General features: G+C 38.9%; 2 protein-coding genes across 6 annotated transcripts in view; one reads left to right on the top strand and one right to left on the bottom strand.

Moving 5' to 3' along the window:
• NRG4 (neuregulin 4) lies at nt 1-24,422 on the bottom strand. 2 transcript variants are annotated; one of them, XM_064157339.1, is made up of 7 exons: nt 24,336-24,419; nt 23,905-24,046; nt 19,348-19,413; nt 15,103-15,196; nt 8,189-8,338; nt 4,149-4,219; nt 129-4,057 (listed from the first exon to the last, which is right to left on the bottom strand). In XM_064157339.1, exons 3-7 carry the CDS (start codon nt 19,355-19,357, stop codon nt 4,041-4,043), a joined length of 342 nt encoding a protein of 113 aa, XP_064013409.1. In that variant the 5' UTR covers nt 19,358-19,413; nt 23,905-24,046; nt 24,336-24,419; the 3' UTR covers nt 129-4,040. The 2 variants fall into 2 exon arrangements, with proteins under 2 accessions (XP_064013410.1, XP_064013409.1); XM_064157340.1 differs by lacking the exons at nt 15,103-15,196; nt 19,348-19,413 and having other exon boundaries at nt 1-4,057; nt 24,336-24,422.
• The window catches only part of TMEM266 (transmembrane protein 266), a 108,873-nt gene continuing 88,506 nt past the window's right edge, over nt 4,135-24,501 (top strand). Inside the window, exons 1-6 of one of the 4 annotated variants that reach the window (XM_064157325.1) lie at nt 4,135-4,512; nt 5,027-5,083; nt 6,379-6,426; nt 14,528-14,610; nt 16,959-16,987; nt 22,551-22,840. The gene's annotated coding sequence lies outside the window, so the exon portion shown is untranslated. Of the gene's footprint in view, nt 5,084-6,378; nt 6,427-12,999; nt 13,015-14,485; nt 14,611-16,958; nt 16,988-22,546; nt 22,841-24,501 lie in introns of those variants that run through there. The other 3 variants (XM_064157323.1, XM_064157326.1, XM_064157327.1) reach the window with 3 other exon arrangements.

Here is a 24,501-nt window from a genome sequence, read left to right as displayed (position 1 = left end):
TGAGTGGCAACCTGTCTATCTGTATTTCACAAAATGTCTATTTGGCCCTTTGCTGTCAGAAATTTGATCTCTCACAACACACACATTATGTTGAACAGGTTCCAGTCCCAAGAAAAGCAAGAGCAGGCTTTGGATAAGCACAAGCAGATCTTGTTACATGCAATGATGAAAACTATTTTAGGTGTTCTGAAACGTTCAGACATGCACGTTCGGCTGGTTTTGTTTGTTCATTTTCCACTGAAGTCCAGGAAATAAGGTAGTAGTTTCTTAAGCAGCACTTTTTTTCAGTAACTTTAACTGCAAATAATTTGTCTGGATTATTTTCATTATTCTGATACATGAATGTTCCATCTCTTAAGTATGCAGATGTCAACAGAAGCCATTATAACAGAGAGAGGTATGTATGCATTCTGGTAATGTAAAAAACCTTCACAGAGAACTGTAACACACTTTAGTTCCAGGTGTTTTTTTTAACCCCCGAGTAGATTCCAAGACATACATCTTCATTAATATCCCTGGGTTTGAAAAGGGGCATAGTACAAGTGCAAACTCTTATCCTAGTTAATCCAGTCTGTTTTTCACTGGAGGTAGCTTGATGTCCTTTAAGTCTGAAAGAATGCCAAAGACCTAAGGAGGTGATGTTTTTTAATGCAGAAGAGTTGGGCATCCCATGTTAAATCTATAACTGCCTTTGTCTAAGGCTCTCCCTCTGCTTGGGCAGTCTCTTCTAGGTACATGCTCATGATGAACATGTCACAGGAGTTTTTGTCCTTTCCAGGTCAACTCTGCGTTCCCTGGCTGCTTGGACTCTGCTCAGTTTGATAGCTCCTAGTCCAAACCCAACAAAAACAACGGCATGGGCACCGTTTCTGTTGTGATAAGTTCTCTTCCCCCATTTCTTCACTGCTTTCCATTTTCAAATAACTGAGTCAGGCTGTCAGTGCCCTTCTACTGCTCTTAGAACATGCAAGTCCAGGAAGAAGCTTTTTTTTTAACGCAGTGTATTCTTCAGGAGTTGCACAATACGAAAGGTCAATTAAAATAGGAAGTGCTACCAAATGAACTTATCGTTGGTCTTCCCACTTAATACTAGTAAGAAGACTCTGCAACGCAGGGAAATGCTCTTGGGTGTTTCTGAACAGTCATTTCTCCTTCCCTTTTTCTCAGACTTTGCTCCAGTTTTTGGGCTATGGATAGAAAGTTACATACTGAGTAACCTATGAGCAACCACTTAGGTCTATCAAAAGATTTCCTGTTCATGGCTTGCATTTCCTTCTGCTAATGATCAAAAGGTTTTTGCAACACTTTACTACAGCATGCTGGAAGGACAACATGACCCCCAGGTATAATTTTTTTGCTGTACTGCTATAGTAAATTATTGTGTAATCAGAGTGAAGCGTGCTAGGAAATAGGTCTTTTGTGGGTTTCTTTGAGCTGGTGGTGGGGCGGTTTTGAAGACATGAGATCCTGTGTTTCATGAAAACACGAGTAAAATGTGGAAGGCAGACCTTATTACTCATCCCTGCGCACATACACGAGACTCCAGTGACTCCAGCCACAAGATCTGATACACTGGAACTGGTGTTTCTTTAGCTTTATTGCTCACAGGTCTACTTGCTGAATTTCATAAGCAAGCATTGCTAGAATGTTGTACAGTTTTATCAAATTACATGTAGTGTTGGCTACCCTGTACTTTCTGTGGCATTAGATCACTTGGAAATGAATTTGCAGCCTGATCTCATTTTGACCTGAATGTCATATTCATGAACTTTGTGAACCAAAGTAATTTTAGAAGCTGAAATGTTCTCAGATGCAATGGGTTAGAAGCAGTTTCAATCTCTAGTGGGGTTTCCTTCAAAAATAACATGGCCTCATAAATCAGGTTGTTTACATTTAAAGAGTTGGGGTTTATTCATCCCCACTTTCTGTACAAATTGTTTCCTGAATAATGCAAACAAGGTAGGTAACAGTAAATAACTATTCCATGTCTGTCTAAGAGTTGGTAGAGCACAACTTCAGTCTATTTATATATTAAAATCTCCACTAATATTTCCTTCCTGAATTTCTGTTTAGGATGACCACACACCTTTTCCTCCTTCAATGAGAACAGTGCACAAAACTTGAACATTAAGCCTGAATGTCTCATGAACAATAACACATGGGAGTCATTCGTTTTCCCTGAGGTGGTGCAAAGTACTTTAGGTCATACTGATACTAATGTAGCTGTCAGTACGGCTACAACTCCCAGTGGCATGTCTCTGTGTGATGAAAAATCACTTTTACTTTTCCTAGCCTTTAAAACACGGTCAACTCCCTCCAGAGTGTCTGCTGAAGGTCTGAAGTCCAGAAAAGAATGTATAGGATGAGTTCATTTGGGGAGAAAATGATAGTTTACTGCTTCATATGACTTTATCTTTGGATCAGGTCCTATACTTGATTTGGTGCCCTCAGTATCTTTCTTCAGATGCTGAGCTTTGATGTTGAATCTAATGTCTCTGACATGAGTCCTCAGAAGGTAATGTATTTTTCTGTTTTCTTTTCTGGTAGCTATTATAAGACTGTTCTCTCTTTGACTTCTTACCTTATATGCTGTAACAGCATGTCTCCTCTGTCTTCCCATACTGACTACATTGATATAAAATACACACTTTTTAATCTGACACTAGAGCATGTAGAATACCTCTCAGAAATAGAAGCTTACTCAAGATTTTCTTTGCACCTATACTTACATAGATCTCTGGATTGTTTATTTGAGAGATAAGAAATCTGTATTCTGAATTTTCTCCCTTTTCAATTCTAGACATTTTCTCCGTTTTCTGTTCAATACAGCCTTATAAATCCCATATAATGAGCTGCTAGGTAATATGCCTTAATGGAATCATACCTGAGTTTTGCTGGTTTCAACCTCCAGTGCTAGAAATGAGAAGAAAATTGTTCAGTTTCTGTGCCTCTAACCAGACAATCTCTTGGTGTTGTCAAGGCAGAAACAGAGGTGGACCATGTCATCTGGCTTCTCTTTGTCTGAGTAAGAGAATCCTGTAAGCAACTAGGTAGGGTTGTGTAACATACTGGTGTGATCAGCAAATGGTTATGTGAATAAAATAAACCTTTAGAGAGGGCAGCTCAGACAAGACACTGTCTGGATTATACTTTGTGTCAGAAATGGACCTGATGAGTAAAATTTCTGGCTTCTAGTATCTGAAATATCAACTAGAAAATTTCAGTTAAGGTGTAAGTCTTCTTCAAGTAGCAAGATTTTCTGAAGATAGCAAGACAAAAATAAAACCATTAAGGGAGGTGTATTGTATAACAGCAGTGACATATACCAAAAAAGGGTAAATATTCTGCCTAGTGAAGCTCTTTTAACCATTACCAATCTCTTTCCTTTTTTTTTTCCTTTTAATCTGAGTTAAAATCTCATGCCCAATACACTGTCACTGTGACCTGAGCCTCGTGTTGTATTGCTATTTAGAACAACCCCAAGGAGTCAGTATTAGCTGGAGAAAGGTACTTTTTGTTCCCCCTACATTTAGTAAGTGTATCTGAAGCAAGCCAAATTCTGGCCATGTATCTCAGGTATAAATTTGGAAGCCTGAATCACAATAGACTTCAACTTCTCTGGGGCAATCATATGAGAAAGGACAATCCTATCGAAACTTCATAGAATTACCTGATGCTAAACCCCCTACCATTATACCATTATCTCTTCTTCTCTATGGAGTGACAAAAAGATGATTTCATATTTTATGTGCAGTAAAACCCAAAATGATCTCATGCTGCTAGCTGTGCATTATTGGAAACAGTAACTTGTCATGAAAAATTGTACAAAATGCAAACAAATTATTAGTAATTTCCATATAATTTGATACATCTTTAAAAATAGGCAGAAACTGTATTAAGTGCTACTTTTTGTGTCTTAGTTGCAGTCTTCTCCAACACCTAAGTGAAGCCTCCTATTCCAGTCGTCTTTCTTCTCTCATCTTGCTTTCAGCATCTAGTGTATTTCTAGGGTTGCTCTGCATTCTTCTATTCCTAATGCTTTACTCTGTTATTATTTCTGAAAAACAAACCACATGCTTTTAATTAGAGAAACTTTTTGTCTCTGCCTTTCTTATGGAGTCCAATCACTAAATTTTAAATGTACTCACTGTTGCAGCTTGTCATTTCAACCAGGCTGGCACCATACTCTGAAGAACTTGTTCTTGGAATGGAAGCTTTCCTGACCATAAGAAATGTGGAGAAGGGGGGGAATCCCAAGAAACACACAGAATGAAAAAGTCTATCAGTTAAATAAATTATCAAGAGACAAACTAGTTGTATGGTGCTTCCACTGAAGAAAGTGACATGAATCATCCACAATTACTTTCAAATTAATACTTGGCATTTTTGAGAAGCACATCTCTGAGGAAGAAAAACAGAGATCAGAGACAGGAACAGCATTCAAAGATACATAACTTTTCTCCTGAACTTAATGTTCCTGTTTGATTTATCAGGGCTTTATTTAAGCAGTTGGTAGATACCACAAAATTACTTAATTTATTATTAACTCCCTGGCATCTGGAAGTGAAATATAAATAATGTGATATTTTCCACACTTTCCTGGGGAGAAATAGATCTTTTAAGTAGAGCTGGTCTCTTGCTCTCTCTTTTTTCTTTGTTTTCATAATAATTAGCTCATGACTCTTCGTGAGAGAGCAGATGTCTATTCTCCTTTCTGTCCAGTTTGTGTCCTGTGGTGATACAACTCCTCCACAAAGTCTGTTGTCTTGGCCAGCTCAAATGTCTTTTTTCCTAGACCCTGTTTTGGCTGGCTGAGTTCCTGTTCATTTATGTACCCTTACCTTGTAGGTAATTTGGTATTTCAACATGGACTTAAAGAGAAGTGTACTGCAGATTGATTTTACTTTTCCCTAGGTTTTTCTGTATTCCTCTAAGCTGCGTGTGTGGTATGCAGGCCTCTGTATTGTTTTTAAATTCAGTCTAGCTTATGTGGAGCTGTACTAACTGATCACCTTTCTTCTTCTAGTAACCCTTCCACAATATGTTTCCAGAGAAGGAAAGCCGGGTGGACCTCTGTGGATAGGTAAATAGCTTGTAGGAAAATACACCAGTTACAAAAATGTCAGTTAACAACATAGTAATAAGGATTTTTGCACACTCTGCTCTTTTCCTCAGGTCAAAAGGATAGGCTTCATCAGTACCATCTGTTGACAGAGTGTTTGTTTCAATAGAGAGAGCAGATAGATCTGGATTTGTGCTATATCCATACACTGCTCTGCTAACAGGTTGTGCAGCTCTTGGTTTTAACATGCCTTTTTTCATCACCAGTCTTTGACCACTTCTTCCCTCCATTTGTTGCTGTTCCTTTCATTCAGACCTTCACTTCCTTTCTCCTATTTTTATTTTGTTCTACTTCCCATCGTTCTCACTCTCTATCCATTTCAATTACTGTGTTTTGTCATTATCTTTGGTTCTGTCTCTTCCTTCTCCTTATAAGTTTGCTTCCCCAAACTGTACCATCTTGATGAATCCTAGTAAATAATCAAATACAGGATGAAATCAGCTTAACAGCAGATTGTTGGCAGATCAGAAAAAATAAATCCCTCAGCTTATAAAAATGTGATGACTCAGTTAAATATAGAAAGAGAACTGTTTCCCACCGTTCACCTAGAGCTTTTTATATGTAGCCCTTTTATGGCTTACTCTTCTTACTACGTATGAGCAATTAAATCCTTCCTCTCTACCCTTGTACGCTGAATGGATTTATTTGTAGGAAGCATTGGATGTGCTTGCACATGCCTGGTCCTGAAATCTGCCCCAAGGAGCCTGAGATAAAGAAAACATCACTGTGAAGGGGCTGTAAGCAATAACAGGGAGCACTGATTTTATAAATTCTGGGGACTCAGTTTTTGCATCCTGAATTCCAATTAATATCTCCTCTCCTGCATCCCTCCAGATTGCATTCGTGTTTATACTGAATCTCCATCAGAGTCCTCTGCTGAGAGAGACAAAGAAGTGCTTTCAAAAACCAACAGAAGAGAAAAGCCTCTCTGCTTTTCGATTCTGGATCAAACATGCTTACCAATAAAGTGTAATAGTGGAAACTTAATAGCAGAGTATTTCTCATCACAATTTAATGGCTTCACATGAGGACAAGTGGAGGATGACACAAACTCTCAGCTAACCCTTACAAACCCAGTTCTACCATCTTCCAGAATACTACAATGCAGGTGGTAGATGAAATCTCAGGAAAAAAAAGTTGTTAGTATTAATCACAGCTGCTAGCAATAATCTTTGTTTCCGTATGTTGAAGAGGGATGTCTTAGTGTTGGTCACTCAAGAGATAAGGATTTTACATAAAAAATGTTTCTTTTGCAGTAAGTTCTGTAGCAGATGATTGTGCTCCATCAGCCTCTGAATGCAAAGGTAAGACAAGGCTTTGTTTAGATAAATATGTTCTTTGCTTTATACTCAAGAGGTTGTTCATGGGTTTATGAGATTTCCCAAGCTAGTCTGGTATGTAATATAGTTTCAAGGGAAACTGCACTAAAATGGAGCTGCTGCCATGCTTATTTTTGCAGTAAAGGGGCCCTACTACTTGTTCTGCCAGTTAGGCAAACCTTGAATAAACTGGTTTCCTATAAAGAAATAGAGTACCCGAGGTTAATAAAAGACTTGCAAAGACCTGTCATTGCTGCAACTCTAAGCTTTTGTATTTTGCAGTGCAAGGCTCTTGAACCATAAAATTTGGTAGATTCTGTCTCCAGCCTCCCTCTAATTTTGCTGTATGCATTGAGGAAAGGGATCTTTCAACATAACTTTTTGAGTTCTCTGCTCTCTGAAGACTTTTTTTCCTTCTCGGAAATGAGCTTTACTGCTAAAGAATACTCTCCTCACCAGCATGAGACTGGCATTAATTTTTCTTTCATAGTCAATTCAAGCTGTATTCTGTTGTAATAATTTTATAGTAATCTGCCAGCGTTCTTTAGCAAGCAGCTGCTATGGCATTCCACTGCTAAGAAAGGATTCATTTATCTAAAATGATTGGGGGGTATCCTCTGCAAGTTTGGGTTGTTTTATACAAACACTGTTTGATCAAATGTTCTCTATCCCTTCTAAATATATTCAGCTATGGCAAAAACTGACTTTCAGTGGGTTTCCATGACAGCAGCTGAGGTAAAACTAGACCAGCTATTCCAAAGGTCGCTCACTGAAAGGCACTGATCAGGGAGGTTGATTTGGCAATGTGATTATGGGAGAGCAAGAACAGAATTGCAAGAACCTCAGGTTATCATAACCGAGGAGAAATGCAGCATAGGAGAAAGAGTAAGAACTGCAAGTCTCTGATGGATAAGAATTATAGGGATTAGTAAGTTGCCTCATAAAGGCATAAGTACATATTAATAGTATATGACAAAAGGAACTTTCAAACCCAAGAAGGAATGTAGGAGGTTGACTTGTGTACCCACAAGTGCAGAAAACAACTGAAGACACTAAAGTTGTTTGGGTTAGGTCTAAGTGTACTAATATACGAACTGCATCAGATAGTTGACTTGATCCCAGTAACTGCTTATATTTGAAGTCCTGATATGCCTAAAGTGCTACTAAAAGCAACTCTGCAGCATCTGCCATCTAGAGCTGATGTTTCATGTTCCGCCCCCCGATTTGTTCTAGCTGTTAGTAAGTCAATAAATGTCTACATAGGGCTATTCTCAAATGCTGATTCTTGACTAAGTTTGTCTCTAAACCGGGAGCTGTAAAGGAGTTGAGAGCTATGGCACTAATTGGCTTGGCTGCCTATTCCACCCCGTGGAACAGTTTCTGATCCTGAAGCGCTTCAGTAATTTGTTTCTACTTCTCAGATCTTGGACAACACAAGGGTTGACTCATGTTTGAAACGTTAGCACTACCTCTAGGTAGACTGGAAAATCTCTCAGAAACGGCTGTACTACATGTATTTTTTCACAAAACAACTAGAGTAGCTTAGAAAAGACACTGAGAAGACTACAAGCCAGGAAGCAAATTATTACAAGCAACAGGTTGAGACATCCACATTAATTATGCTTAATAACCATCTAAACCTTATGGATAATTCATTACATGCTTCTTCACTCAGATGATTAGTACATGATTACCAGAAGAAATTTCTACTTGATTAAATATCTTCAGCACTCTGAAGCACTTTTACCTGCAAAGGAAGTAGAATGCTCCAATTACAAGAACTCCTAGAAGAAGTAATGAAGCCAAGAAAGCTGCGAACAGGTCACCTTTTGTTTGGGACTTGATGCTGGGCAGCAAAACTTCCTCACAACGGGCTCCTGTGTAATTCTCAATACACCTGAGAAAACAAGTTATATTTGAATTAGATGCTAATTTCTCATCTAACATAGAAAGCACAAAGGCTTCTTTTGGCCCTAAGTAGGGAGAAAACTTGTTATGGCATAGTTAATGTTTATAATTGCTTCACAGCAAGTTTTAGTATGGAATTTCCACCTGCCTCATTTCCAGAAAAAAGGGAATTGGCATGGTGTGCATCAAGTTCACATCCTGATCCTTACTACTTTTCTTATATTAAACCATATCTTTGTTAATACGTTAATTGGATTAGCAATATACTTCACACCAGTGTACCTCACAGTTCAATCTGCCTCCTCTATTGGCAGATGTAAATAATTAAAATGCCATCTTCAGCGTTAACCGTGTCGTTCCACTGGCTCTCACAGGAGGCATGCTTTTGTTTTCCTCTACTGTTCTAGATGGCTTTGTTGAAGAGCTAGTATGTCAGCTAAGTACATCAAGAAAATGGGAATTCATGGAGATACAGTACACCCTAGAGTGCAGAAGTAGCTTATGCAGTGTGATAATTCATGCCAGTATATGTTACGTGCTTGGTGAATGACCCTGTCTTGGAGAGACCTATTTAAATGTCTTCTCTACTATGATTATTTTGTATCCAGCATATGAAAACATCTTCTGAAGAAAGGATTTAAGTGAATATGGTATTTTCCTTTGGTAAAATGGTATGATATTTTATTAAAAGTCAATAAATTAAAGCTTAATATGTTTAGACTCAAAAGGTAGGTTGAAGCTAAACTAATCTTCATTTGTCTTACATTTTGCAGTTATTCTGCTGAATTTTCCTGAGGAATTTATTGCATTACAGAAAATAGAAAGCACTTCATTCAGTAACGACATTCTGCATGTATCTTTTATGTATGTAAATTTGCTTCACTCTATTTGTATTGCTAAACATCTTGCTCCTTCTTGCTATTTCTGGCTCTGAAGGCGTAATAATCTGTGACATAAGCAGTTTTAGGCTCCAGCTGAGAAAAATGGGCTGAACTCTAACATACTTGAAGTACTCAACTGCCATTGGCAGCTACAAGGTACAATTTAGGTGGGGGACGAGAAGGCAGAGTGGAGAGAAACTGCCAAGAAAGGATGTCTAGCATATCTAAGACAAGTGGCTCACAGTGAGCATGCCCACAGGCATGCTTGATGTGACCCCCAGCACTGCTTTCCATAGACTCATGGACCACTATTTGATTATTACTGGTCAAAAATATTGCACAAAGAAGTACTAATGTTTCTTTTAATTCTTTGCCTTCAGAAATAAAATGGAATATGTAGACACTAGGGAAAAATAATTATCAGCCTATATTGAGGCTGTGCAATTGATGAAACAGCCACCATTTGCTAAGGACAATGTGAGACTTTGAAGTTTCTGTTGACTGCTGTGAGAAGGAAGGGTAGGCAGATTGCTCTGATTGCTTGAGATAATGTTCCAGATATTTACTGTAAGTACAGAGGCATTTCAGTGGCCTATTTCTGAAATACTGTAGAATAAGAATAGAAGTATAGTTTGAGTGGAGCATTGTTCTCTAGCAAGTGAGAGAGAAGTGCTTTGAAGAGCTGAATAGAGTAACAGGGATAGAAAATGGAATATAAAATTCATAGAAGTATTCTTGAATGCCAATGAAAATCAGAGAATAATGCATGGCTAAAGTGATACAGGGAGAAAAAAACAAATAGGTTTTGGCATCAAATTAAGACTCATAGAAAAGTTCTAGAGAATGAGCATAAAAAGAGTAAGTCAGTAGCCTAAAGAGAAAAATGAAGCAGAAGAAAGAAAAGACACTCCTGTCTGAAGGAAATTGCATATAGGATAAGAGTAAAAGGCCAGGGTTAGAGAACCATTGCCATACACCTGAGTGAGTTGGCTTGAACAGTGCACTGGAGCACACTTGTGCTCTGTGAAAGATCATGGGGAAAAGATTGAGATCTATCAAAAAGGTCACTGAATTGTAACTGTCTGTTAAATAGAAAATAGATCCAGATGCTTAAGATAGTCACAAGTCTTCAAGAGGGAAGGGAGTTAAAGGCCTAAGACTGTAAGGGTAACACTATAGCAAATATGAACCCAAGATTATAGCAAAAGGGAAAAGACCTACTCTAAAACAGTACATATAAAACTTCATGTTGAACCTACTGACTGCACACAGATGTAACAAAACCAAGTTTTAGAAACTTGGTCTCCATGATGTGTCAGTATCTCTTTAACTGTCTGCAACAGATTAGGGATTACAAAGCCATTCAGCTGCTTTCTCTAGACTGACCTGTTGATGTACTATCTGGAAGTGATTCCATGGTATGTAGAAAATACTGCTTTATAACCTAAGAATAATGAAGGTTTTAGTAGGAATAGGATATCTGAGATGAGGTGTTCCTTGCTTACATTTCAGTGAACACAATTAGAGCTAACGTGAGCTGATCAATGAGCTCTGCTACACTTCAGGCATTTCTGAAAATCCAGATATTTAAATATTGGCTTGCATAAACTTTTATGAAGTTGTCAGTGCCAAGGTGCAAACAGGTGAAGGACTATGTTAGTCCTGCAAAGAAACAGAAGCAACTGATGCTTAAGGCATCCAGCAGTACTGTAAGTACTTCGCTAAAACTGCTAGGAGGGAAGCTAAGCAGGCTTCAAGAAGTCTCTCACAAGATCTGCCTATCCTGGTTCATTAGCAGAGCTCCAGTCACTTCAGTATTACTGCATCCATGATGACTACAAGCAAGCCAGAAAAGTGGTCTCTAACAAATGTGGGCTGTGGACATAAGCCTGACTGATGGTATCTGTATAGTGTATCCTAGAGGTCTTACTATACACAGCCTTATTCAGTGGCAATTTCTGGTTTACCTTGTTACCTTGCATGCTTGCAGGTAGAGTGCAAGTTCTGCATGACATACTTGCAGCTGTAATATGGCAGGCAACTGTACTTCTGCACCTGAATGTACGAGTGCAAAAGGGTTTAAGCTTGTTTCTAGGCTATAGTGAGAGGGAGCTGCACTAACCAAGTCTTGTGGTCACTAGGCCAGGTGTTGCTGTTGCACATCATCTGCATAATGTTAACCTGCTGTTGCAGCACATGTACTTTCTGTTGATTGTAGTTGGTCCTACTATGAAGCACTTCAAAGTTGATTTTTTTTGGATGGAATAAAGGTCTTTCCTCCCCTAAGAAATTCGAATTTCTGATTCATTCAGAGTTGAAAGCCAACAGCCTTCAAATGTTTGGAGGGAAAGCCATGAGACTAGAAACTTTGATTTTCAGAAAGGCATCTGGATTTCTGCTTTTCTAGATGCCTGCAACAGGCATGCACAGGCACCCACAAGGCTTGTTGAATGAGGTGAGCCAGCCTTAACTGCAATATGCAGACTTACTGGAGGAGTTGTGCTGGAGACAAAACACCTAACATGTGTTAAGAAATCCACAGAATCTTTCAATGCAGCGACTCAAGATAATGTTCCATTTTCTATCTTATGTCCCATTAAAAATAAATACTAATTACTGACTTCTTTCTTTGTTGTCTATACTTACGGACTGTATTCTAACTTTTGTCCTGCCTTTCAAGGTAAAACCAGAACTGAAAAATACTAACTTCAGAAGAGCCTGAGGCAACTGGATGCTGAGAAAGAAGTCTAGATGAGTGGGAAGCCCTTCACTGGCTTCTTGCAGTGTGTATCTTTGAAGGCTTATGACAGAGAAGTATATCATTAGTGGGGACAGTTGAAGAAGAGAATGAAGTACCTATTTCAGAGCAAGAGCCAGACAAGGATGAGGTATATATGAAGTGATGTTTGCACAGGATTTGTTGGACTAGTATAGGAAAGGTGGAGGACAGATTGTATTAGAAGCCAAGGAAGAGGGAAGTAGAGGTATCCTTTATCTATACACAGGAATTTCAGGGAGATTTCTGAGGTCTGCCTTCCTTGTAGTACTTAGTCTAAATGCACTGCCCTGTGCAGAAAACGATCCCTTCCTCCAGAGGACAGCATTCACTCTTATTTTCTGTGTGCTGCCCTGAGAAGAAGAGGAGAGGTGTATGTGTTGTCTTGCACTACCTGTATTTCATCTGAAATACAGAAACCTCCCAGAAATCTGCCATGTGTAAGACAAAATGGAAGTAACAAAGCTTCCCCTCAGACAAAAGAATCTCCACTTAATTCTGCACTGTATTAATTAATGATTATGAGTCAGCTGCACATCAGGTGCTGAGGCCTCATGTTTTATGATATACCTGAAGCAGCTGTGTTTGTATCCTCCTCCCTTCTGCTGCATGTTTATTAAGTACATTTGAGCTTTCCTGGGTTTGAAGCTCATCTTGTTTATGGTGGCAGGTGCACCTTTTCACTGCTGAGACCATTAACTCATTGTTAGGAAAGGAATAAGGGAATGTGGCAGCTGAGCAACTTCATGTTTTAACACACATCAGCTGTTACTTAAAATCTGCTAATGTTGCACAAGGGAGGGAGGTCAGCTGAAGCTGTGTTTCTTTTGGATCTCTAGCTTTTTTGTCTGTGTCTATATGTCTCAATATTTGCATGGTAAAAATAACTGACATTTCAAAAGCAAGCAGTGTCTCTTAATTTGTTAGCGTGCTACGCAGTACGTATTTAAGGAATGATGCCGTTTTCCTTGTTACACTGTGAGGTGACTGCCAGTGGTGTTGCATCAGGTAATCTGGACTATGTTTAGCACAACACAACTGTGTAAATAAGCAGCATGTCAAAGCAAATGTGTCTGGTGGTGTTTTTACAGTTTGTTAGTCTCTTCTTGCTCCATTTCCACCTTTTAATCAATGCTGTGCTAACGATCGTTCAATCTTCGGTGCGAAAGCTGATGGACCTTTTCTGTTGGTGGGAAGTGATTATATGAGAACACTTGGAAGCTTTATGTGGGATTTGGCAGAAATCTGCATCAAAGCAACTCTGCACAACCGCGTGATGATGCCAGTCTGAAAGTTCCAAAGCACCAAATATTTTTCTGAATTCTGCTGAATAGTGATGCATTTTTTTTCCTGTTGTTTCTATTCACATCACTGCTGATTACAAAGATATCTGTGTGTAAACAAAACCTTTCTCATCTATAATTAGCCTTCTCTGACTGATTAAGGAACATGCTTAGAATGAGGACATGCTTAAATAGAATGCTGCTATTTAAACAGATATAACTTCATAATCAACCCACTAGATATAGAAGGAAAAAAATTGCTAAGTTAAATGCAGTAAGATTGCTTAAGTATCATAGAAGTGCTGTTAAAGTCTTACTTTTCTGTTTCAGCAGATTATAAAGTCCTTTAGTACCTGAATAATAATTTGCACTTCTTAACTGGAAATTATCTGCACCAATTAGCTTGTGCTTCTGAAGGATGAGTTGTCTGAATATTTGTTACTTGTGCTTTACAGCTATTGCATCAAATACACCTTCCTCATTTCACAGTCCAGCAAGTGTCAAGGAAGTGCTTGGAAATTGTCTAAGTGATGCTTTTTAGTCTAAACATTCTTTTTTAATATAGATTTTAATATTAATACTATGAGATCTCTTTGCAGGAACAAAAAAGTTTATTTCAACATGTTTTACTTTTTCTGTGCATAGTATTAATTTTGTGCTGCATAAGCTTGCAAGATTCAGCAATTATCATCATCCAGCACTTCCAAGATTTATCCTCACTTCTTGATCTGTTTCCTTGTGTGACATTGGACATTGTTTAGGGACAGTGATGTGCTGTGTATACTTCTCAGTGAGCATTTACTACAGAATTGCCTCTTCTCATTAGACAAGTTTATGTGCTTGAGTTCAAATGGTTAAACTGAACTGTCTCAAATAAAGGAGATACATTAATCAGACATCTTAGAAAAGGTTTTGTTTCCTTCACCTGTTTCATCCAATTATCATTAGTTGCAATATAAGATTGCAGAGGAAGCACGAGTTGCCGGAGAAGAAAAGGTAGTATCCTTCCCGTGTATGTAATACCTGTCTGAATGGCTGTTACCGTGTTAGGCAAACCTGCTAAGTGGGCTGCAATTTCTCTTGATGAATGAGAACTCAGAATTGGTAAATGCAGGACTGTGAAGAGCTACAGTTAACTTAGCGTCTTCTTAAGTCTTAGTAAGTGAGGAAGTAAAAGCATTACTCCATTTTTGTAGGAAATGTATCCAGATGCAAAGCCAGAAGTGCTTCTTTTTCAGAGTGCTACGTGGGCTGCCAAAAGAAGAATGGCTGTTGCTGTAAAGCTGCCTTTTGAAGACTGCGGTGAGATTGAGAGAACACAGTAAGTCTTGAACTGCATTCTGTTTTCCCTCTGAAAAGATTATATTCCTTTTTGTGACTCTTCATTTTGCACAGATCAGGCCATTTCATGTTACCACAAGTTTTGCAACATAATTCATCTGTGAGAAAAACTGGGAAGGTACTTTGCCTTTCTTACAGTATCATCCGTGAGGCAAAGGGTGTTTTGTTCCTTTCTATATTGTAAGGAGGGGAGGAAATAGGGCTCTAAATGTAGGTATCTTCCTGAACACATACATAACTGAGTACTCTTGTACCTGTCAGACAAGTATACATGTGTATTTTTCTCTCCTTGTCTCTGCAAGCTAGACAAGTAACTTGAGCATGAATTACAGAATCTGGAACAGCCATAGGTAATGGGCATTTTCCTTTATCTCATGTTTTAACGGTAACTTCTTTAAAAAATGAAGTGCAGAAGTAGTCTGGAGAAGTTACTGTCCAATATTTGGAACACACAAACTTCAATTTCACTGACCTGCAGAATGGGCTGGATACAGTAGGAATCATATAACAAATCCCTCCGTTTAGACAAAAAGATCCATAACTGGTGCCACAGAGTTCTTCATGATCTTAAAAATAAGACCGAAACACAGAAAAACAGAAGCATCTGTATTTTTATAGAATAGAAGGAGATCTACATTATAATTTTGGGGAGTGGGGATGGCTTCCTTTCAAAAAACAAAACCCAGCAAAACAAACCACCACACACAAACAGGAACACATTATGAACAAGTAAAGCTTTGCTGTACAGGCCAACACCATATAGCACCGTCCTGCAGAATCATTTCATGTAACAGTATGAAGAAGATGACAAATTTATCACCACATCAGATGTGAAACACTTAAATTATATGAACAAATGCAAAATCTCTCTTCCAATGACAGAAACTTTGGAATTCTCCATAACTTCTTTTGCCTTTCATAACCATATATTGTACTGAGCACAGTGATTCACATGATGACCTATATGAGTTTGCTGTGTTCCAGGGGCACAAACTATCTTTAGCTGAGCTAGCTTCTGTGAGAGAATGGGAGTCAGTAGATAAACCCAGAATAGTCTCAGGTGTGGACTAGGACATTCTGAGACTGCTTCAGGCTGCATTAAGAACTAAATCATATCAGAGCTGGACACTAGCAGGTTTTCCACTCCATTTTTTTATGAACCAAAGAAGGAGCTGGCTTATGAAGTGTCACTTACCTAGAAGATTGCCTGTTACACTGTAATTCCCAAAGATCTTTAAAAGGCTTTTTCCTAATGCAGTAGTCCTACTGTATGACTTGTTTGTGTGCTAGACAGAATTAGGCATTCTAAGGCCTTAAATATAGGATACTAATGTAGGCATTGGTAGCAGCATTTGTCATTTTATGCTTAAAACAATATGTCACTCCACCATTCCACTCTTAGAAAGCAGTGTAAATCTGGAAGTTGAACTGAATATGTTTATGATACATTTTGTGTATCACTGACTCGTTATATGTATATACATATTGAAATAGTTCTTCAGTCTTTTGAAACTACTATATCTCAAAATAAAGAAGAGCAGTCTTCTGACATCACAAGTGTGAGGCTCATGTGTTGCCTCACACTTTAGATCTTGTCTTTGCTATTGTTTCTCCCAGAAGTTCTGAAAATAATAATTCCTCTGTCTCACTATTTATGTGTAGAAGACATGTTCTATACAAAATATGGTTTAAGAGGAAGCTAGATTTTAATACATTTCTTTTTCCTTCAGGAAAAAGACTTCCTCTTTGTTCCTGCAGAAAAAAAAAGTTGGAAAGTGGCTATAAGACAGTGTTCCCCAGAGGGAGCTTCTACAGCTTTGCATCTAAAGTAATTTGACTTTTCTAAGGACAGTAGAAAAGCTTAGCCATTTCTAACCCTGTGCAACAAAACTGATGTGCATCCTGCTATCCTCTAGGACACTGTCTACTAATTCCACTCATCTCTAAGAACAAGGGAACACAGTCTCAAGTTGTGCCGGGGAGGTATAAATGGATGTTAGGAGGAAGTTCTTCACAGAGAGTGATTTGCCACTGGAGTGGGCTACTCAGGGAGGTGGTGGAGTTGCTGTCCCTGGAGGTGTTCAAGAGGAGACTGGATGAGGCACTTGGTGACATGGTCTAGTTGGTTGGCTAGGGCTGGATGATCTTGGCTAGGGGTGATAGGCTGGACTGGATGATCTTGGAGGTCTCTTCCAACCTGGTTGATTCTGTGATCTTTCCTTATACTCTTCCACTTCTGTGATAACATATTGACATAGGATTCAATAGGAATCAAGTTTTCTGTTCATGTTATCAAAGTGGTAACTCAATGTTTTTGCATGTCTGCAGCTGAATTTGGGAGCTGGAGGAAGGGAAAGGTAAGGCTGAAATTCTTGTTCATGTTTAACCTCGTTGCTTTGGCTCAGGATATGGCATAACAGCTATGTGTATTTTGCCCTACCTTGTGAGAAGTTGATGAAAATGTATTTTGACTTTCAAGCTTTCTGTGCTTGTCTACTGGCAATTCATTTTCTACAAGTTCACAATTAAAAGACTTTTAAAATTAGGATGATTCCTAATTGCAGTGGGAATAAAATGTTAAGGGGGAAAAACCAGGCAGGTAGGTTTTAAAATAGTAACTATCAATCATTTGATTTTAGTCTATTCAAACATTACAACAGAACATCTGTGACACTAATTAAACCGAACCTACAAACATCCTTCCATAAATGAAGAAAGAGTGCTGAACACATGAACAGAGTATCAGGATTTCTATTCAATTATAAGAATTGAGAGAGAAAAAGCCAAACTCTCAACTTTGACCTGCTCTTAGCTCTATTAAGCATCTGAGGCAGTTAAGTGGTGTTTAAATTCTACCAAATGAAAAGGCAAGATGATAGAAGATAGGCCCCATAGAAAAATCTCTTGAGGCAGATCGTGGAAAGCCTTCAGAGAAATTCAGTTTAAAATACTGTCTTATGGTTCTACTTCATTTCTTTGTCTTTATGCAGAAATAGGCCTGGCTCACACTGGCTTACTGGTAGAATACTGAAGAAAAACTAAATGCCTGAAGTCATTCAGGTCTCAAAGCATTTGGCATAATGATTCTCTTACTGTTATGGTGTGATCCGTGTATTAAAGACCATCTTTCCAACCCAACTAGGGACTTCTGGCAAAATACCTCAGGCACTCTCTTAGGCCTATTAGAGGAAAGTGAGACAGGTGGACAGAGAGAACAAAAAGTGCTTAGGAAGCCTTTGAAACCTTTCTGATTGTAATTACAGACAATTTTTCTATGGGCTATTTCTTTTTGGATAGAGCTAAACTTCTTTCCAGTGCTAAGGGAAAATGGTAACTTGAATTTTATCAGTTATGAGGTATGTGAAGAAACCTCTGTATCCACATAGATCATGTGGCCCAAGTTCCATCCAAGTGTGATTTCATAAGTTCCATTTTGTGTATTAACACTTTGCTACCAGAGTAATATAGGATAAAGTAGATGATGGAATTACAAAAGAGAAGAAAAGTAAATTTAGGATTGCTTAACATGCACACACAGAGGCACATTGTTAGTTACCACTAGAAGTGGGATTTGCTACAATACAAAAATATATATTCTTCTAGTCTGTAGGCACTTGACTGAAGTGCAGTAGTTTGGATTAAATTTGAAAGCTACGGCCCTGTATTTGTAGACAGAAAAGTATGATAGCAACAGTTTATCCTTTCAGTGTTATAGTCAAAGATGCAAAAGGGTACACTGCAGAATCAGAAGGGTTTCCATAGAAGCCAAAACCCAATTACATTAGCATTGGTGAATGTGTTATGATTTTTCATGAGGTAAGTCAATACATTATTTTAATCTGAAAATGCAAATGGTATGCTTTGAAAGTCAAATGTATATTACATTCAGACTGCCATAATCAAGATAGAAATGTTTAACAAGTCAAGTGATGATTGGCAATTAGAAAAAACCCTAAAGATTTAGCTTTTCAATTAATACAATTGTAGAAACTCAATATATCAACATATATTCTACATAATATATATAGATGTATCTTTCCATGTGAGAGATTAAATAAAGAGAACAGAAAAATTACTTCTAGAATAAGTCAAATTTTGGAGGGAGAAGTGAAGGGGAATGAAACAAGGTGTTTCTTTCTAACAAGTGGAGAGGTAATACGAGCCTCTAAATACACTGACTCACAGTGACTCTTTGAAGATGGGCATGAAGGCCTATCCCTAAACTATCTTGTCTGTTGCATTTCAACTTTTGTAGCCTGACTGTCCCATCTACTAACAAGAAAAATAAATAGAGGCCACGTTAACCCCCAAAGAACCAAGCCAGCCTTGATCATCCATGGACTTGGCTGTTTTGCTTAGTCCAGAGGCTAAAATACTACAGACTCCCTTAATCCTGAAGTCTGCTTAAACACAAAAGGGAAGGGGGTGGAGTAGGAACTGTCAGAAGACAAAGAGGCTGTTGCATGGGTGCTTCCTCACTTACGTGCAACTTTAGACTTTATGCTAATCAGTCCTGAGCTGTGAAATACTACTGCTGATAAACCTCTCCTGAATTTGTAACGCTGACTGGTGAACTGTAGTTAGCTGACTAGCAAGTGATGGCAGTACTATAGAGCAGTTGTGACAATCCAAAGAGCAGCTGTCAAAACCAATGCAACTGTAAGGAATTCCAGTTGTATATGGATACACATCCAAGTAAAGACTTGGAAGAAATTACCTGTTCGCATATTATTCCGACAACAATTTTTATTCTTGGTCAGAGGCTATTCTTCTAAAACAGCACCTAAAGACAAACATGTAGATTTATCATGTACTTTTTAATCCTAGTGACTTCTTTCCCCCTGAAGCTGCTGAAACACTTCTTTCAGTGTTGCTGCTAAGACATCTGTTGTACTTTTTCAGTAACATACTACTACATTACATGTAAATTCCATTAATTCACAGCCAATGGCAAACATTGGAGTCTGCAGTCAAGTTCTGTGAACTCCTAAGGACAGTGCTATGGGATAAAACCGAATTCACATTGAGGGACATGTAAACAAGGAGCATTTGTTTCAAACTGTCATGCTGATTGAGAATGCTCATACCTGATGCTTTGAGACAATCTAAATTACGGTTCCTGGCTAATTAAATTGACACTTGCACCTTAACACATAGTGCACACAACTGAGCCAGTCCTCAGACCGGTTAAGTATTCAGTCAGATAAGGTCTTGGTGGTAGAAGTCTTGCATTTCACAAACTTCCCAATTTGTAATTTCTCAGAAAGTGTGTGCTTTACTTGAGTGGTTCTCATGTCTGGATGCCAGGTGAAGTTAGTAATACAGGGTATGAATTTAGTCGAATTTAGCAAGGTTAAGACTTACACAATTATTTTAAAAATACAGAATAGAGACTCTCTGCCTGGGGAGAGACCAAGCTCCACTTGACAGTGCTAAAAAGAAGCTTACTCTATAGACATACTGAATGCATAACCATCTAACTTTGCTATATTCTCTTTTCTTGTAAGGAGTAGTCCAGGTTTACTGTGCCAAAGAAGTTACTGAGCAAGCCTGGCATAATCTTATTTTTCAATGTTTGCTCTCTTTCCTATACTTCAGAGTGTACATAAGGTAAATATTTAAGCAAACTGTCCTCTATTGGAGAACTGCTTTTTCCACATTAAATGATTAAATAAAATAAACTGTAAACTTTACCAGAAGTCATTGCCTATACTTCAGCTGTTTGTAATAGAAACACAGCTTCCTGTAGAGGCCCATTTCAAAAGGTATCATGCATTTGTACTTAATGCATAAGCAGAGAATTCTGGTTTTCATGGGACCTCAAACAGTTCTTTAAGTGTCCTGTCCATACCAGAAAATCTGAAATGGCAGTTCCCCGTGATACTGGTCTGTGAGAGCAAGGTCAGTAGGCAACTTTGCTTACTTTGTGTACAAGAGCAAATGCAGTTAACATAGCATGTGGCACGAAGAAACAAACTAATTCACTTCAGAAATAAGATCTTGATTTAAAAAGAAAGAAATCATCTTTGAGATGGTTATTTTTAGCACTGGAGATCTGGATTCTATATGCTGTTAAAAAGGCTTCCAACCGACAGAGTGCAATGTGGGTGAGGTTGCAACAAAGACAAACATGCATGTATCGGCCAAGTACAGATTAGGGTAACACCCCATTACGCTCACAGAATCATCTGCACATGTTTCTTGGGTTACCAGTACTGGAATTTATTGCTGAATTCAAAACATTCACATAATGCAGTAGATAGAAATTGTAGAAGTATTATATGTAGTAGTCAACAACATGATTTAAAGGATTCCTTTTTATTTTACTTTCCCTTTTCTCAGGATGTTCCACAAAACTGAATAATATCCAGTAGCATGCAAAACACAACATATAAGTAGGATATATAACCTGAATTTCAGCCTAGTTCCTTTAGCAGATTTAATTAGGGTAAGGGTCCTTGAACAGACAAGTAACTTGATTTTGCTGCTGCAAAAAGGACATCTCGCATCTCCTTTCCTTCATTTCACTGTTATTATGCATCTCACTGTCTCTCTGGTGCTGCTACTGCTATAAGCTGAACATTTCAGGAGGTGCTCAAATCCAGTGATCCAGGAACAAGTTCCTTAGAGGAAGCTGATATCTTGCTACTGCATCAGTATGTTAAATGCACCTTGTCCCCTATTTAGAGTAGGACTACCCTTTTTCCCCACATCTTTTTCATCTTAGCTTGTAATAACAACAATACATGGTTTTAAAGATCACATATTTTACACTTAAGTTAGGTAATTTGTGTATACTGGTATATACTGATACTATTTCAGCCTCTTCAACTGCTCTTGAAGGTCTTTATTTCCAAATGCATTAACAAGGGCTTCAGTTTAGGAAAAAAAAAATCACCTGTTCAGAGTTAACCACAACCTAAATCATGATGTTGTTAAAGCATGTTCAAATACCCTGCTGAGTGAAACATGAGCTCTGTCACACGTGTGTGTCACACTGAATGTTGCATATAGGATGGATGTACTGGGGGACTAGTTTTGTGTGCCAGGGAAACCACAGATTAAAGGTGAGCCAAACAAGAAAATCCGTATGCCTTCATGCTTCTTGGCATTAAGATTTTAGGGGAAATAGAACTTTTTTTTCCTTTTTTTTAATCTTTTTTTTTCCTTTTTTGGGGGGGAACTGGACAATTTTTTGATTTATGGACAATTTGGGCACTTGGATGCAAAACTACAATGGGTTCAGCTCTTTAGCAAACATGTGTGTTGGTGTCTGGCCATAATGGCTGGAATAAGTAATTTGAACTCATTAGATTTGTCTTTAGATGAACCTATGTGATTTACTCCCCATACACTTAAACCAGAATCCTTACTGCTACTTATTTTTGTGCACTTTTAATGGCTAACTGTGCTAAGCATCCAAGAGATGCAGTATCCCCAAAAGATAACTGAAAGTCTTAATGAGCACAGGCAGATAAAAAGAAAGCCCTGAATTAATGATTTGGGTTTTGTTTCATAGTTATTTGCTATTCAAACATTCTTAAAATTAATCTCTCTATAAAACTCTCCCCCAAATTAAAGATCATTTCAGTCACATGGCTATTTCAAATATACATTGTTTGTTCATTTAGATTAAGTTGCACCTTAAAGCAGTCTTCAAGAATGGGATTTCAGTACATTATGTATTCTTTTTTAAAATCCAGAAGCCCCAATACTGAGGTCAAATATTTGTGATGTGAAAAACAATGAAAGGATTTTTTTTTAATTGCACTATCTGCTTAGCAGGCTAATTAAAAACTTTCTTCTGAGATGTGTCCTTGATATTTATCAAGCACTTAGTAGTCTGGGCCTCATTTTCTCTGAGAGCCGGGAACTGTCCTGAAGTCTCACTAAAAGAAGTTTGTTTATTTTCTTTTCTAGGTGGTAACTTCTAGCACCCTTACCATAAGAAGCTTGTAACTGATTTTAACAATCATTAAATATCATGAAAAAATCCATCCAAGTGCCTGAAACAAATGGAGATGTTGATAAAGAAGAATTCAAGATGAAGTATTACAAGAAATTTGTCGAAGGACAACGTGTATCTCAAATTTGCATGCTAAGTTTCTTTTAAGATAGGACAACTGCAACTTGAAGGGACCCCAAGGAAAGAGAGATGCTAAAGCAGATGCCAAGCAGCTCACAAGTCTCAACATGCTTGTGATTGACAGGTATGATTTTTGAATACAGTTGCTCAAAACTCTTCCCAAATGCAGAGTTTTCTGAAATGACAACAAATGACTGAGTCCCTTTGTTTTAGAAATGCCTACTGTAGCATTGAGGTTGACATTTTGATATTACCCACTGAAGTATGTCTATGATTAATTATATACTAAGCCAGCTGCAAAACTGTTGTCCTGATGTTCAAATCATAATTTGAGACGTTACACTAAAATGAAGGGGGAACTTTTCACTCCTAGACTTAAGGAGTTTGTGCAACTGCAAATTCTCACCTGAAACTCCAGTTTGACTGTGAGAGATATTCATATGGAAGCTGGCAAAGTGACACTTCAGCTGAGGCTTCTGTCAAATGTCACTATTCTAGTCATATTACGTATTTGTAATTCTGAGATAGATTTCAGTCTCGAGTTTGGGTGTACTTACGTGAGGGGAGAAATAATACATTTAAAAACGCAGTTGCACTAAAAGAGTAACTACTGAACTTTAAAGACAACTCTCTCAATACTACTTTTGTGTCCTGACTTCTCTTCTACAGCTCTCTTGCTCTTAAGTATCTTCCCTAAACTCTCCCTTTCTAAATGTTTTTTACTCCTGTTTCAGTGGTAGATTGCATCCATCAGAATGTCCCTCTCAACAGTAATGTCAGATCCTGAAATCAGAACTCACAAAGTCAGTATAACAAATTGGCACATGAGGAGGTTTTAAAACATGGACATTTAATAAAATGAACCTCTACAACTTGAATTTGGACTACTGAGTTTAGCTATTTATCTTGTCATCAGTAAGTTCATGTAGTTAGTCCTCATAATACTAATTTTGCTTTTTTTTGGAAGCTAAATATCCTGACAGGACTAGCTGATGGCTGCCTGATGCCAGCTCTGCCACTGATGCTGGGTACAGGGGAGAGAACTGTGGGAACTTTGATTGCAATCTTGTTATTTTTAGTCTATTTAAAGCATCTTCTTAACCTCGGGCCATTTTTTTACTTCTTTTTTTTTTTTTTTTCATTTAATTTTGCATTGCGTTAATTTGTTTTGCTTAAACCAGAGCTTACCACAGCAAATGGGTATTCTTAACTCTGCTGGTGTAATCTTTCCCAGACATGCACAGGACAATCTGCTGAATCAACGTAATCTCTAATCTGCCCCCAGTAATCGTGCAGCTGCTCTCTCCGCGCGGTTACGTAATCCTGGTGCCTACGGAACAAAACAAGGCACAGAACCCACAGGCGCAAGTTTAGGAATAGTCTTGTGGCAAAGCCTCGGCGCACCTTACCCGGCGGCCGCCGCCAGTCCCCGCCGCCCTCGGACCGGAGCTGCCCCTCTCACTGAGTTCCCTCCCGCCGCTGCCCGCAGCCCCCCACGCGGGGACTCCCCCCGGCCGCCCCGTCCCGGGGCCGGCGCTGGCTCCCTGCCGGCCCCTGCCGCGCGGGCACCTGCCGGGGGCGGGGGGCGCAGCCCGCCCCGCCCTCCTCTCGCGCCTCACCTTCCCCAGCCGCCGTACTCCAGCGCCTCCGTCCGCCGCCGCCATTGGGTGGGCGGCGCGCACGTGACAGGGGGCGAGCACGCGCGCGCGCCCCCTTTAAACCGCCGCCCCCCCTCCCCCCCCCCCCCGGCCGCCGCGCACCGCCGTGAGCGAGGCCCGTGGTTGC

The sequence above is a fragment of the Pogoniulus pusillus genome, chromosome 17 (genome assembly GCF_015220805.1).
Source record: "Pogoniulus pusillus isolate bPogPus1 chromosome 17, bPogPus1.pri, whole genome shotgun sequence".
NCBI classification, from domain to species: domain Eukaryota; kingdom Metazoa; phylum Chordata; class Aves; order Piciformes; family Lybiidae; genus Pogoniulus; species Pogoniulus pusillus.
The sequence above is the reverse complement of the archived record's forward strand: the minus strand, read 5'-3'. Positions and strand labels throughout refer to the sequence as shown.